Source organism: Hypanus sabinus (assembly GCF_030144855.1).
Source record: "Hypanus sabinus isolate sHypSab1 chromosome 31 unlocalized genomic scaffold, sHypSab1.hap1 SUPER_31_unloc_2, whole genome shotgun sequence".
Lineage (NCBI taxonomy): Eukaryota > Metazoa > Chordata > Chondrichthyes > Myliobatiformes > Dasyatidae > Hypanus > Hypanus sabinus.
Genome location: NW_026778954.1, coordinates 168,509 through 184,533, shown reverse-complemented (window position 1 = coordinate 184,533; position 16,025 = coordinate 168,509). Strand labels below are relative to the sequence as shown.

Sequence of the window (16,025 nt, the reverse complement as noted above, 5' to 3'; positions counted from 1 at the left end):
GGTTATGTGCTCTCCATTCTGCCGAAGCCTCTTCGAATCTTGGACATCTCGATCAAGTCACCTCTCGTCTTCTTTTGCTCTGAAGGGAAATGCCCGCGATCACACAGGCTTTCCTCATAACGCATGCAGCAGTACTGGGCATAAAGTCTTGGACGATATTTCTAGCTCGGGTGCCTGAGATCTTTGTGCAGGACTGTCGTGATTTTATGTATTGTACTGCAACGCAGCCGCCAAAGGAGTCAAGACAAATTGCACGATGTACGTGTGGCGATAAGCCTGATTGGCATTCCGGATGAGACAGTGAATTGGATTTGACCTTGGCTTCGAGGGAGAAGCCACAGAGTGGGGTAGACGGTTGCCTCTCTGACCGGAGGCCTGTGACTAGTGGAGTGCCGCAGGGATCAGTGCCGGGCCCTTGTCGTTTGTCGTCCATATCAACGGTCTGGGTGGTAACATAGTCAACCGGATCAGCAAATTTGCAGATGACACCGAGATTGAGGGTGCAGTGGACAGCGAGGAAAATCGCAGAGGGATCTGGACCAGCTGGGAAAATGTGCTGGGACATGGCAGAAGGAACTTAATGCATGCAAGTGTTTCCTGCCTACAGGAAACGTGTAAATAATGTTGAAAGAGTGCGGAGAACGTTTACAAAACTGTTACAGAGACTTGAGGACCTGGGCGAAAAGGAAAGATTGAATAGGCTCGGACTTCATTCCTCGACTGTAGAAGACTGCGAGGAGGTTTATAAAATGATGGGGGGTATAGACAGGGTAAATTCAAGCAGGCTTTTTCCACTGAGGTGGGGTGGGAGAGGTCAAGGGTTAAGGGTGACAGGTGAACTGTTTAAGGGGAACGTGAGGGGAAACTTCACTCAGAGATTGGTGAGAGTGTGGAGTAGGCTGTCAGCATAGGAGGTTGATGTAACTTTGATTTTGATGTTTAAGAGAAGTTTGGATGGATGGGAGAGGTATGGAGGGCTGTGACCCCGGTGCAGGTCGATGGGAGTAGACAGATTGAATGGTTTAGCACAGACTGGATGGGCTGAAGGGCCTGTTTCTGTGCTGTATTCTTCTATGACTCAGTGATTCTGATCTGGGTCTCTATTGTGGACTGAGAGTGGGAAGGGGGCAGGGAGAGGGGAATCATGTTTGGGAAAAGGGGAAGGGAGAGGGGAGGGAGCGGGAAGCACCAGAGAGACATTCTGTAATGATCAATGAACCGATTGTTTGGAATCAAATGACCTTGCCTGGTGTCTCAGGGCTGGGTGTGTCTGTACCCACCCCCGACACTCCTTCTCTGCCCCCTGTCCCACACCCCCTCCCTCACCATTCCCAACATCCTTTGCTCCCGCCAGATTCACAAACTCGCCCTCCGCTCCACGTTGACAAATACCGTCCTGTGTACAAGTCCCAGGCCTGCTGGTGATATACATGTGCCCAGGGCCTTTGCACAGGAGGGGGGCAAACAGGAATACTTTAGGCCCAACCTGCCTGGCCCCTACTGTTTTATGCTCTAAACCCAGCATGCTAGCCACTCAGTTTGGGGACCCCACACCCTGCCACTCCGAACGCGAGGCGGTGCTGAGTTAGCGGATCCTCACGAGGACCCTACCTCCGTCCACTCCGTGGAGCCGATGAGCCCAAACTCCTCCGCGCCCCAGCTGCCGAATATGATCGAGCGTCGCGGACGCCATTTCCCTGCAACGAAAAGGAGGTGTCAGGCATTCTGCCCCCCGGGCAAGGGGTATCTCCTGCTTACACCCCTCCCACCCCGATCAGGGTGAGGTGAAGCCGTGGGAGCAGGTGGTGGACGGTCGTACGAGCAGCCGGTGCAGATCACAAGTCCTGGTTATATGACCACTGACCCCAGACAGACAATCTCTGACCAGTATTGATAACGGCTGGGGTCACCCGTCTTGTAAAGACACGGCCCAGAAGGAGGCAATGGCAAACCACTTGTGTAGAAACATTTGCCCAGAACAGTCATGGTGATGGGGCTAAGGAGCCATGATACATCAGCCATGAAGAAATGGCAGAGCAGGTGAGGGGCTGAATGGCCTCAGTCTGCTCCCATAACATGCCTCCTGTGTCTGTTGGGCATATCCTGTAGCTGGAGATGGGAATACAACAACGTTTGGGAGATATTGCATGTGGACACGAAAGGTTTACACTGATAATGGGATTAGTGAGGATGTGTGGGACTAGTGAGGGTGTACGGGACTAGTGAGGGTGTACGGGATTAGTGAGGGTGTACAGGATTAGTGAGGGTGTACGGGACTAGTGAGGGTGTAGGGGATTAGTGAGGGTGTACGGGATTAGTGAGGGTGTACGGGATTAGTGACGGTGTACGGGACTAGTGAGGGTGTAGGGGATTAGTGAGGGTGTACGGGATTAGTGAGGGTCAACGGGATTAGTGAGGGTGTACGGGACTAGTGAGGGTGTACAGGATTAGTGAGGGAGTACGGGACTAGTGAGGGTGTAGGGGATTAGTGAGGGTGTACGGGATTAGTGAGGGTGTACGGGATTAGTGAGGGTGTACGGGATTAGTGACGGTGTACGGGACTAGTGAGGGTGTAGGGGATTAGTGAGGGTGTACGGGATTAGTGAGGGTGTACGGGACTAGTGAGGGTGTACAGGATTAGTGAGGGAGTACGGGACTAGTGAGGGTGTAGGGGATTAGTGAGGGTGTACGGGATTAGTGAGGGTCAACGGGATTAGTGAGGGTGTACGGGACTAGTGAGGGTGTACAGGATTAGTGAGGGAGTACGGGACTAGTGAGGGTGTAGGGGATTAGTGAGGGTGTACGGGATTAGTGAGGGTGTACGGGATTAGTGACGGTGTACGGGACTAGTGAGGGTGTACGGGATTAGTGACGGTGCACAGGATTAGCGAGGCTGTATGGGATTAGCGAGGGACTAGTATGGGCATATGGGACTAGTGTGGGCGTATGGGACTAGTGAGGGTGTACGGGACTAGTGAGGGTGTACGGGACTAGTGAGGGTGTATGGGACTACTGAGGGTGTACGGGACAAGTGAGGGTGTACGGGACAAGTGAGGGTGTACGGGATTAGTGAGGGTGTACGGGACTAGTGAGGGTGTACGGGACTAGTGAGGGTGTACGGGATTAGTGAGGGTGTACGGGATTAGTGAGGGTGTAGTGGATTAGTGAGGGTGTACGGGAATAGTGAGGGTGTACGGGATTAGAGAGGGTGTAGGGGATTAGTGAGGGTGTACGGGATTAGTGACTGTTTAGGGGATTAATGAGGGTGTACGGGATTAGTGAGTGTGTAGGGGATTAGTGAGGGTGTAGGGGATTAGTGACGGTGTAGGGGATTAGTGACTGAGTACGGGATTAGTGAGGGTGTAGGGGATTAGTGAGGGTGTACGGGATTAGTGAGGGTGTACGGGATTAGTGAGGGTGTATGGGATTAGTGAGGGTGTACGGGATTAGTGAGGGTGTATGGGATTAGTGAGGGTGTACGGGATTAGTGAGGGTGTATGGGATTAGTGAGGGTGTACGGGATTAGTGAGGGTGTACGGGATTAGTGAGGGTGTACGGGATTAGTGAGGGTGTATGGGATTAGTGAGGGTGTACGGGATTAGTGAGGGTGTATGGGATTAGTGAGGGTGTACGGGATTAGTGAGGGTGTATGGGATTAGTGACTGTGTAGGGGATCAGTGAGGGTGTACGGGACTAGTGAGGGTGTACAGGATTAATGAGGGTGTAGGGGATTAGGGAGGGTGTATGGGATTAGGGAGGGTGTACGGGATTAGTGAGGGTGTACGGGATTAGTGAGGGTGTACTGGATTAGTGAGGGTGTACTGGATTAGTGAGGGTGTACAGGATTAGTGAGGGTGTAGGGGATTAGTGAGGTTGTACGGGACTAGTGAGGGTTTACGGGATTAGTGAGGGTGTACAGGATTAGTGAGGGTGTACGGGATTAGTGAGGGTGTATGGGATTAGTGAGGGTGTAGGGGATTAGTGAGGGTGTAGGGGATTAGTGACTGTGTACGGGATTAGTGAGGGTGTACGGGATTAGTGAGGGTGTACGGGATTAGTGAGGGTGTACGGGATTAGTGAGGGTGTATGGGATTAGTGACGGTGTACGGGATTAGTGACGGTGTACGGGATTAGTGAGCGTGTACGGGACTAGTGAGCGTGTACGGGACTAGTGAGCGTGTATGGGATTAGTGAGGGTGTACGGGACTAGTGAGGGTGTACGGGACTAGTGAGGGTGTACGGGACTAGTGAGGGTGTACGGGATTAGTGAGGGTGTATGGGATTAGTGACGGTGTACGGGATTAGTGACGGTGTACGGGATTAGTGAGCGTGTACGGGACTAGTGAGGGTGTACGGGACTAGTGAGCGTGTATGGGATTAGTGAAGGTGTACGGGATTAGTGAGGGTGTACGGGACTAGTGAGGGTGTACGGGATTAGTGAGGGTGTATGGGATTAGTGATGGTGTACGGGATTAGTGAGGGTGTACGGGATTAGTGAGCGTGTACGGGACTAGTGAGCGTGTATGGGACTAGTGAGGGTGTACGGGACTAGTGAGGGTGTACGGGACTAGTGAGGGTGTACGGGATTAGTGAGGGTGTATGGGATTAGTGACGGTGTACGGGATTAGTCAGGGTGTACGGGATTAGCATGGGCGTAGGGCATTAGCGTGGCCACGCCTCGCGGTCAGATAGATGCTCTGTCCTCGGCAGCTGCCCTCTCACCCTCCTTCACCATCTTGCCCAGGACCCTGCTGATCTCCAGCATCACTGCCGTTCCGCTGCTGGGGTCGATGGCGCCGTGCACCCAGCTGTCGCGGTGGTTCCCGTAGAGGACATAGCGGTCTGTGAAGGAATAGAGGTTGCTCAGCGGTGGGAGCCAGCGAAGGAGTGTGCCGGTCCGGCTGAACGGCCCCTCACCCAGCCCCCTTAGCTTTCGCCTATTCTCACTGTCTTCAGCCGCACTCATCCCAATCTGATTCCTCAACCCACTCCTCCTCTCTGAGATATGTCCCACATCTTGTTGAGAACCTCGCCTAGTCCGGCACACAAACCAGCCACCCCTCCACCATGGGCACCATCGGTACCATCCACAGGAAATCCCTCCTCAAAAAGGCAAAAACAGTTATCAAATATCCCCACAGACCGGGCCCGACAACCTCCTCACTACCATCGGGCACGAGGAAATCCCTCACCGTCCCTTCATCAACCATCCCCACATTCCGGGCCCGACAACCTCCTCACTACCATCGGGCACGAGGAAATCCCTCACCGTCCCTTCATCAAACATCCCCACAGTCCAGGCCCGAGAACCTCCTCACTCCCATCGGGCACCAGGAAATCCCTCACCGTCCATTCATCAAACATCCCCACAGTCCGGGCCGGAAAACCTCCTCACTCCCATCGGGCACGAGGAAATCCCTCACCGTCCCTTCATCAAACATCCACACAGTTCGGGCCCGACAACCTCCTCACTCCCATCGGGCACGAGGAAATCCCTCACCGTCCCTTCATCAAACATCCCCACAGTCCGGGCCCGACAACCTTCTCACTCCCATCGGGCACGAGGAAATCCCTCACCGTCCGTTCATCAAACATCCCCACAGTCCGGGCCCGACAACCTCCTCACTCCCATCGGGCACGAGGAAATCCCTCACCATCCCTTCATCAAACATCCACACAGTCCGGGCCCGCAACCTCCTCACTCCCATCGGGCACCAGGAAATCCGTCACCGTCCCTTCATCAAACGTCCCCACAGTCCGGGCCCGACAACCTCCTCACTCCCATCGGACACGAGGAAATCCCTCACCGTCCCTTCATCAAACATCCCCACAGTCCCGGTCCGACAACCTCCTCACTCCCATCGGGCACGAGGAAATCCCTCACCGTCCCTTCATCAAACATCCCCACAGTCCGGGACCGACAACCTCCTCACTCCCATCGGGCACAAGGAAATCCCTCACCGTCCCTTCATCAAACATCCCCACAGTCCGGGCCCGACAACCTCCTCACTCCCATCGGGCACGAGGAAATCCCTCACCGTCCCTTCATCAAAGATCCCCACAGTCCGGGCCCGACAACCTCCTCACTCCCATCGGGCACGAGGAAATCCCTCACCGTCCCTTCATCAAACATCCCCACAGTCCGGGCCCGACAACCTCCTCACTCCCATCGGGCACGAGGAAATCCCTCACCGTCCCTTCATCAAACATCCACACAGTCCGGGCCCGACAACCTCCTCACTCCCATCGGGCAACAGGAAATCCCTCACCGTCCCTTCATCAAACGTCCCCACAGTCCGGGCCCGACAACCTCCTCACTCCCATCGGACACGAGGAAATCCCTCACCGTCCCTTCATCAAACGTCCCCACAGTCCGGGCCCGACAACCTCCTCACTCCCATCGGACACGAGGAAATCCATCACCGTCCCTTCATCAAACATCCCCACAGTCCCGGTCCGACAACCTCCTCACTCCCATTGGACACGAGGAAATCCCTCACCGTCCCTTCATCAAACATCCCCACAGTCCGGGCCGGACAACCTCCTCACCCCAATCGGGCACGAGGAAATCCCTCACCGTCCCTTCATCAAACATCCCCACAGTCCGGGCCCGACAACCTCCTCACTCCCATCGGGCACGAGGAAATCCCTCACCGTCCCTTCATCAAACATCCCCACAGACCAGGCCCGACAACCTCCGCACTCCCATCGGGCACGAGGAAATCCCTCACCGTCCCTTCATCAAACATCCACACAGTCCGGGCCCGACAACCTCCTCACTCCCATCGGGCACGAGGAAATCCCTCACCGTCCTTTCATCAAACATCCCGACAGTCCCGGTCCGACTACCTCCTCACTCCCATCGGGCACGAGGAAATCCCTCACCATCCCTTCATCAAACATCCCCACAGTCCGGGCCCAACAACCTCCTCACTCCCATCGGGCACGAGGTAATCCCTCACCGTCCCTTCATCAAACATCCACACAGTCCGGGCCCGACAACCTTCTAGCTCCCATCGGGCACGAGGAAATCCCTCACCGTCCCTTCATCAAACATCCACACAGTCCGGGCCCGACAACCTCCTCACTCCCATCGGGCACGAGGAAATCCCTCACCGTCCCTTCATCAAACATCCCGACAGTCCGGGCCCGACAACCTCCTCACTCCCATCGGGCACGAGGAAATCCCTCACCGTCCCTTCATCAAACATCCCCACAGTCCCGGTCCGACAACCTCCTCACTCCCATCGGGCACGAGGAAATCCCTCACCGTCCCTTCATCAAACATCCCCACAGTCCGGGCCCGACAACCTCCTCACTCCCATCGGGCACAAGGAAATCCCTCACCGTCCCTTCATCAAACATCCCCACAGTCCGGGCCCGACAACCTCCTCACTCCCATCGGGCACGAGGAAATCCCTCACCGTCCCTTCATCAAAGATCCCCACAGTCCGGGCCCGACAACCTCCTCACTCCCATCGGGCACGAGGAAATCCCTCACCGTCCCTTCATCAAACATCCCCACAGTCCGGGCCCGACAACCTCCTCACTCCCATCGGGCACGAGGAAATCCCTCACCGTCCCTTCATCAAACATCCACACAGTCCGGGCCCGACAACCTCCTCACTCCCATCGGGCAACAGGAAATCCCTCACCGTCCCTTCATCAAACGTCCCCACAGTCCGGGCCCGACAACCTCCTCACTCCCATCGGACACGAGGAAATCCCTCACCGTCCCTTCATCAAACGTCCCCACAGTCCGGGCCCGACAACCTCCTCACTCCCATCGGACACGAGGAAATCCATCACCGTCCCTTCATCAAACATCCCCACAGTCCCGGTCCGACAACCTCCTCACTCCCATTGGACACGAGGAAATCCCTCACCGTCCCTTCATCAAACATCCCCACAGTCCGGGCCCGACAACCTCCTCACCCCAATCGGGCACGAGGAAATCCCTCACCGTCCCTTCATCAAACATCCCCACAGTCCGGGCCCGACAACCTCCTCACTCCCATCGGGCACGAGGAAATCCCTCACCGTCCCTTCATCAAACATCCCCACAGACCAGGCCCGACAACCTCCGCACTCCCATCGGGCACGAGGAAATCCCTCACCGTCCCTTCATCAAACATCCACACAGTCCGGGCCCGACAACCTCCTCACTCCCATCGGGCACGAGGAAATCCCTCACCGTCCTTTCATCAAACATCCCGACAGTCCCGGTCCGACTACCTCCTCACTCCCATCGGGCACGAGGAAATCCCTCACCATCCCTTCATCAAACATCCCCACAGTCCGGGCCCAACAACCTCCTCACTCCCATCGGGCACGAGGTAATCCCTCACCGTCCCTTCATCAAACATCCACACAGTCCGGGCCCGACAACCTTCTAGCTCCCATCGGGCACGAGGAAATCCCTCACCGTCCCTTCATCAAACATCCACACAGTCCGGGCCCGACAACCTCCTCACTCCCATCGGGCACGAGGAAATCCCTCACCGTCCCTTCATCAAACATCCCGACAGTCCGGGCCCGACAACCTCCTCACTCCCATCGGGCACGAGGAAATCCCTCACCGTCCCTTCATCAAACATCCCCACAGTCCGGGCCCGACAACCTCCTCACTCCCATCGGCACGAGGAAATCCCTCACCGTCCCTTCATCAAACATCCCCACAGTCCGGGCCCGACAACCTCCTCACTCCCATCGGGCACGAGGAAATCCCTCACCGTCCCTTCATCAAACGTCCCCACAGTCCGGGCCCGACAACCTCCTCACTCCCATCGGGCACGAGGAAATCCCTCACCGTCCCTTCATCAAACATCCCCACAGTCCGGGCCCGACAACCTCCTCACTCCCATCGGGCACGAGGAAATCCCTCACCGTCCCTTCATCAAACATCCCCACAGTCCGGGCCCGACAACCTCCTCACTCCCATCGGGCACCAGGAAATCACTCACCGTCCATTCATCAAACATCCCCACAGTCCGGGCCCGACAACCTCCTCACTCTCATCGGGCACGAGGAAATCCCTCACCGTCCCTTCATCAAACATCCCCACAGTCCAGGCCCGACAACCTCCTCACTCCCATCGGGCACGAGGAAATCCCTCACCGTCCCTTCATCAAACATCCCCAGAGTCCGGGCCCGACAACCTCCTCACTCCCATCGGGCACGAGGAAATCCCTCACCGTCCCTTCATCAAACATCCCCACAGTCCGGGCCTGACAACCTCCTCACTCCCATCGGGCACGAGGAAATCCCTCACCGTCCCTTCATCAAACATCCCCACAGTGCGGGCCCGACAACCTCCTCACTCTCATCGGGCACGAGGAAATCCCTCACCGTCCCTTCATCAAACATCCACACAGTCCGGGCCCTACAACCTCCTCACTCCCATCGAGCACCAGGAAATCCCTCACCGTCCCTTCATCAAACGTCCCCACAGTCCGGGCCCGACAACCTCCTCACTCCCATCGAACACGAGGAAATCCCTCACCGTCCCTTCATCAAACGTCCCCACAGTCCGGGCCCGACAACCTCCTCACTCCCATCGGACACGAGGAAATCCCTCACCGTCCCATCATCAAACGTCCCCACAGTCCCGGTCCGACAACCTCCTCACTCCCATCGGACACGAAGAAATCCCTCACCGTCCCTTCATCAAACATCCGCACAGTCCGGGCCCGACAAACTCCTCACTCCCATCAGGCACGAGGAAATCCCTCACCGTCCCTTCATCAAAGATCCCCACAGTCCGGGCCCGACAACCTGCTCACTCCCATCGGGCACGAGGAAATCCCTCACCGTCCCTTCATCAAACATCCCCACAGTCCGGGACCGACAACCTCCTCACTCCCATCGGGCACGAGGAAATCCCTCACCGTCCCTTCATCAAACATCCACACAGTCCGGGCCCGACAACCTCCTCACTCCCATCGGGAACGAGGAAATCCCTCACCGTCCCTTCATCAAACATCCCCACAGTCCGGGCCCGAGAACCTCCTCACTCCCATCGGGCACGAGGAATTTCCTCACTGTCCCTTCATCAAACATCCACACAGTCCGGGTCCGACAACCTCCTCACTCCCATCGGGCATGAGGAAATCCCTCACCGTCCCTTCATCAAACATCCCCACAGTCCGGGCCCGACAACCTCCTCACTCCCATCGGGCACGAGGAAATCCCTCACCGTCCATTCATCAAACATCCCCACAGTCCGGGCCCGACAACCTCCTCACTCTCATCGGGCACGAGGAAATCCCTCACCGTCCCTTCATCAAACATCCCCACAGTCCGGGCCTGACAACCTCCTCACTCCCATCGGGCACGAGGAAGTCCCTCACCGTCCCTTCATCAAACGTCCACACAGTCCGGGTCCGACAACCTCCTCACTCCCATCGGGCACGAGGAAATCCCTCACCGTCCCTTCATCAAACATCCCCACAGTCCGGGCCCGACAACCTCCTCACTCCCATCGGGCACGAGGAAATCCCTCACCGTCCCTTCATCAAACATCCACACAGTCCGGGTCCGACAACCTCCTCACTCCCATCGGGCACGAGGAAATCCCTCACCGTCCCTTCATCAAACATCCCCACAGTCCGGGCCTGACAACCTCCTCACTCCCATCGGGCACGAGGAAATCCCTCACCGTCCCTTCATCAAACATCCCCACAGTCCGGGCCCGACAACCTCCTCACTCTCATCGGGCACGAGGAAATCCCTCACCGTCCCTTCATCAAACATCCACACAGTCCGGGCCCAACAACCTCCTCACTCCCATCGAGCACCAGGAAATCCCTCACCGTCCCTTCATCAAACGTCCCCACAGTCCGGGCCCGACAACCTCCTCACTCCCATCGAACACGAGGAAATCCCTCACCGTCCCTTCATCAAACGTCCCCACAGTCCGGGCCCGACAACCTCCTCACTCCCATCGGACACGAGGAAATCCCTCACCGTCCCTTCATCAAACGTCCCCACAGTCCCGGTCCGACAACCTCCTCACTCCCATCGGACACGAGGAAATCCCTCACCGTCCCTTCATCAAACATCCGCACAGTCCGGGCCCGACAAACTCCTCACTCCCATCAGGCACGAGGAAATCCCTCACCGTCCCTTCATCAAAGATCCCCACAGTCCGGGCCCGACAACCTCCTCACTCCCATCGGGCACGAGGAAATCCCTCACCGTCCCTTCATCAAACATCCCCACAGTCCGGGACCGACAACCTCCTCACTCCCATCGGGCACGAGGAAATCCCTCACCGTCCCTTCATCAAACATCCAAACAGTCCGGGCCCGACAACCTCCTCACTCCCATCGGGCACGAGGAAATCCCTCACCGTCCCTTCATCAAACATCCCCACAGTCCGGGCCCGACAACCTTCTCACTCCCATCGGGCACGAGGAAATCCCTCACCGTCCCTTCATCAAACATCCCCACAGTCCGGGCCCGACAACCTATCACTCCCATCGGGCACGAGGAAATCCCTCAAAGTCCCTTCATCAAACATCCCCACAGTCCGGGCCCGACAACCTCCTCACTCCCATCGGGAACGAGGAAATCCCTCACCGTCCCTTCATCAAACATCCCCACAGTCCGGGCCCGAGAACCTCCTCACTCCCATCGGGCACGAGGAATTTCCTCACTGTCCCTTCATCAAACATCCACACAGTCCGGGTCCGACAACCTCCTCACTCCCATCGGGCATGAGGAAATCCCTCACCGTCCCTTCATCAAACATCCCCACAGTCCGGGCCCGACAACCTCCTCACTCCCATCGGGCACCAGGAAATCCCTCACCGTCCCTTCATCAAACATCCCCACAGTCCGGGCCCGACAACCTCCTCACTCCCATCGGGCACCAGGAAATCACTCACCGTCCATTCATCAAACATCCCCACAGTCCGGGCCCGACAACCTCCTCACTCTCATCGGGCACGAGGAAATCCCTCACCGTCCCTTCATCAAACATCCCCACAGTCCGGGCCTGACAACCTCCTCACTCCCATCGGGCACGAGGAAGTCCCTCACCGTCCCTTCATCAAACGTCCACACAGTCCGGGTCCGACAACCTCCTCACTCCCATCGGGCACGAGGAAATCCCTCACCGTCCCTTCATCAAACATCCCCACAGTCCGGGCCCGACAACCTCCTCACTCCCATCGGGCACGAGGAAATCCCTCACCGTCCCTTCATCAAACATCCCCAGAGTCCGGGCCCAACAACCTCCTCACTCCCATCGAGCACCAGGAAATCCCTCACCGTCCCTTCATCAAACGTCCCCACAGTCCGGGCCCGACAACCTCCTCACTCCCATCGAAAACGAGGAAATCCCTCACCGTCCCTTCATCAAACGTCCCCACAGTCCGGGCCCGACAACCTCCTCACTCCCATCGGACACGAGGAAATCCCTCACCGTCCCTTCATCAAACATCCCCACAGTCCCGGTCCGACAACCTCCTCACTCCCATCGGACACGAGGAAATCCCTCACCGTCCCTTCATCAAACATCCCCACAGTCCGGGCCCGACAACCTCCTCACTCCCATCGGGCACGAGGAAATCCCTCACCGTCCCTTCATCAAAGATCCCCACAGTCCGGGCCCGACAACCTCCTCACTCCCATCGGACACGAGGAAATCCCTCACCGTCCCTTCATCAAACGTCCCCACAGTCCCGGTCCGACAACCTCCTCACTCCCATCGGACACGAGGAAATCCCTCACCGTCCCTTCATCAAACATCCCCACAGTCCGGGCCCGACAACCTCCTCACTCCCATCGGGCACCAGGAAATCCCTCACCGTCCCTTCATCAAACGTCCCCACAGTCCGGGTCCGACAACCTCCTCACTCCCATCGGACACGAGGAAATCCCTCACCGTCCCTTCATCAAACGTCCCCACAGTCCGGGCCCGACAACCTCCTCACTCCCATCGGGCACGAGGAAATCCCTCACCGTCCCTTCATCAAACATCCACACAGTCCGGGCCCGACAACCTCCTCACTCCCATCGGGCATGAGGAAATCCCTCACCGTCCCTTCATCAAACATCCCCACAGTCCGGGCCCGACAACCTTCTCACTCCCATCGGGCACGAGGAAATCCCTCACCGTCCCTTCATCAAACATCCCCACAGTCCGGGCCCGACAACCTCCTCACTCCCATCGGGCAGGAGGAAATCCCTCACCGTCCCTTCATCAAACATCCACACAGTCCGGGCCCGACAACCTCCTCACTCCCATCGAGCACCAGGAAATCCCTCACCGTCCCTTCATCAAACGTCCCCACAGTCCGGGCCCGACAACCTCCTCACTCCCATCGGACACGAGGAAATCCCTCACCGTCCCTTCATCAAACATCCCCACAGTCCCGGTCCGACAACCTCCTCACTCCCATCGGGCACGAGGAAATCCCTCACCGTCCCTTCATCAAACATCCACACAGTCCGGGCCCGACAACCTCCTCACTCCCATCGGGCATGAGGAAATCCCTCACCGTCCCTTCATCAAACATCCCCACAGTCCGGGCCCGACAACCTTCTCACTCCCATCGGGCACGAGGAAATCCCTCACCGTCCCTTCATCAAACATCCCCACAGTCCGGGCCCGACAACCTCCTCACTCCCATCGGGCACGAGGAAATCCCTCACCGTCCCTTCATCAAACATCCACACAGTCCGGGCCCGACAACCTCCTCACTCCCATCGAGCACCAGGAAATCCCTCACCGTCCCTTCATCAAACGTCCCCACAGTCCGGGCCCGACAACCTCCTCACTCCCATCGGACACGAGGAAATCCCTCACCGTCCCTTCATCAAACATCCCCACAGTCCCGGTCCGACAACCTCCTCACTCCCATCGGACACGAGGAAATCCCTCACCATCCCTTCATCAAAGATCCCCACAGTCCGGGCCCGACAACCTCCTCACTCCCATCGGGCACGAGGAAATCCCTCACCGTCCCTTCATCAAAGATCCCCACATTCCGGGCCCGACAACCTCCTCACTCCCATCGGGCACGAGGAAATCCCTCACCGTCCTTCATCAAACATCCACACAGTCCGGGCCCGACAACCTCCTCACTCCCATCGGACACCAGGAAATCCCTCACCGTCCCTTCATCAAACGTCCCCACAGTCCGGGCCCGACAACCTCCTCACTCACATCGGACACGAGGAAATCCCTCCCCATCCCTTCATCAAACGTCCCCACAGTCCGGGCCCGAAAACCTCCTCACTCCCATCGGACACGAGGAAATCCCTCACCGTCCCTTCATCAAACATCCCCACAGTCCCGGTCCGACAACCTCCTCACTCCCATCGGGCACGAGGAAATCCCTCACCGTCCCTTCATCAAACATCCACACAGTCCGGGCCCGACAACCTCCTCACTCCCATCGGGCACGAGGAAATCCCTCACCGTCCCTTCATCAAACATCCCCACAGTCCGGGCCCGACAACCTTCTCACTCCCATCCGGCACGAGGAAATCCCTCACCGTCCCTTCATCAAACATCCCCACAGTCCGGGCCCGACAACCTCCTCACTCCCATCGGGCACGAGGAAATCCCTCACCGTCCCTTCATCAAACATCCCCACAGTCCGGGCCCGACAACCTCCTCACTCCCATTGGGCACGAGGAAATCCCTCACCGTCCCTTCATCAAACATCCCCACAGTCCGGGTCAGACAACCTCCTCACTCCCATCGGGCACGAGGAAATCCCTCACCGTCCCTTCATCAAACATCCACACAGTCCGGGCCCGACAACCTCCTCACTCCCATCGAGCACCAGGAAATCCCTCACCGTCCCTTCATCAAACGTCCCCACAGTACGGGCCCGACAACCTCCTCACTCCCATCGGACACGAGGAAATCCCTCACTGTCCCTTCATCAAACTTCCCCACAGTCCCGGTCCGACAACCTCCTCACTCCCATCGGACACGAGGAAATCCCTCACCATCCCTTCATCAAAGATCCCCACAGTCCGGGCCCGACAACCTCCTCACTCCCATTGGGCACGAGGAAATCCCTCACCGTCCCTTCATCAAAGATCCCCACATTCCGGGCCCGACAACCTCCTCACTCCCATCGGGCACGAGGAAATCCCTCACCGTCCTTCATCAAACATCCACACAGTCCGGGCCCGACAACCTCCTCACTCCCATCGGGCACAAGGAAATCCCTCACCATCCCTTCATCAAACATCCCCACAGTCCGGGCCCCACAACCTCCTCACTCCCATCGGGCATGAGGAAATCCCTCACCGTCCTTCATCAAACATCCACACAGTCCGGGCCCGACAACCTCCTCACTCCCATCGGGCACCAGGAAATCCCTCACCGTCCCTTCATCAAACGTCCCCACAGTCCGGGCCCGACAACCTCCTCACTCACATCGGACACGAGGAAATCCCTACCCATCCCTTCATCAAACGTCCCCACAGTCCGGGCCCGACAACCTCCTCACTCCCATCGGACACGAGGAAATCCCTCACCGTCCCTTCATCAAACGTCCCCACAGTCCGGGTCCGACAACCTCCTCACTCCCATCGGACATGAGGAAATCCCTCACCGTTCCTTCATCAAACATCCCCACAGTCCGGGCCCGACAACCTCCTCACTCCCATCGGGCACCAGGAAATCCCTCACCGTCCCTTCATCAAACATCCCCACAGTCCGGGTCCGACAACCTCCTCACTCCCATCGGACACGAGGAAATCCCTCACCGTCCCTTCATCAAACATCCCCACAGTCCGGGCCCGACAACCTCCTCACTCCCATCGGGCACCAGGAAATCCCTCACCGTCCCTTCATCAAACATCCCCACAGTCCGGGCCCGACAACCTCCTCACTCCCATAGGGCACGAGGAAATCCCTCACCGTCCCTTCATCAAACATCCCCACAGTCCGGGCCCGACTACCTCCTCACTCCCATCGGGCACGAGGAAATCCCTCACCGTCCCTTCATCAAACGTCCCCACAGTCCGGGCCCGACAACCTGCTCACTCCCATCGGG

General features: G+C 57.6%; 1 protein-coding gene across 1 annotated transcript in view; it reads right to left on the bottom strand.

Moving 5' to 3' along the window:
• The window catches only part of naaladl1 (N-acetylated alpha-linked acidic dipeptidase like 1), a 230,477-nt gene that overhangs the window by 105,988 nt on the left and 108,464 nt on the right, over positions 1 to 16,025 (bottom strand). The window contains exons 9-10 of the mRNA XM_059957704.1: positions 4,723 to 4,842; positions 1,612 to 1,697 (exon numbers count right to left, since the gene is read on the bottom strand). Of these exons, the coding sequence (XP_059813687.1) occupies positions 1,612 to 1,697; positions 4,723 to 4,842 (206 nt within the window). The remainder of the gene's footprint in view (positions 1 to 1,611; positions 1,698 to 4,722; positions 4,843 to 16,025) is intronic.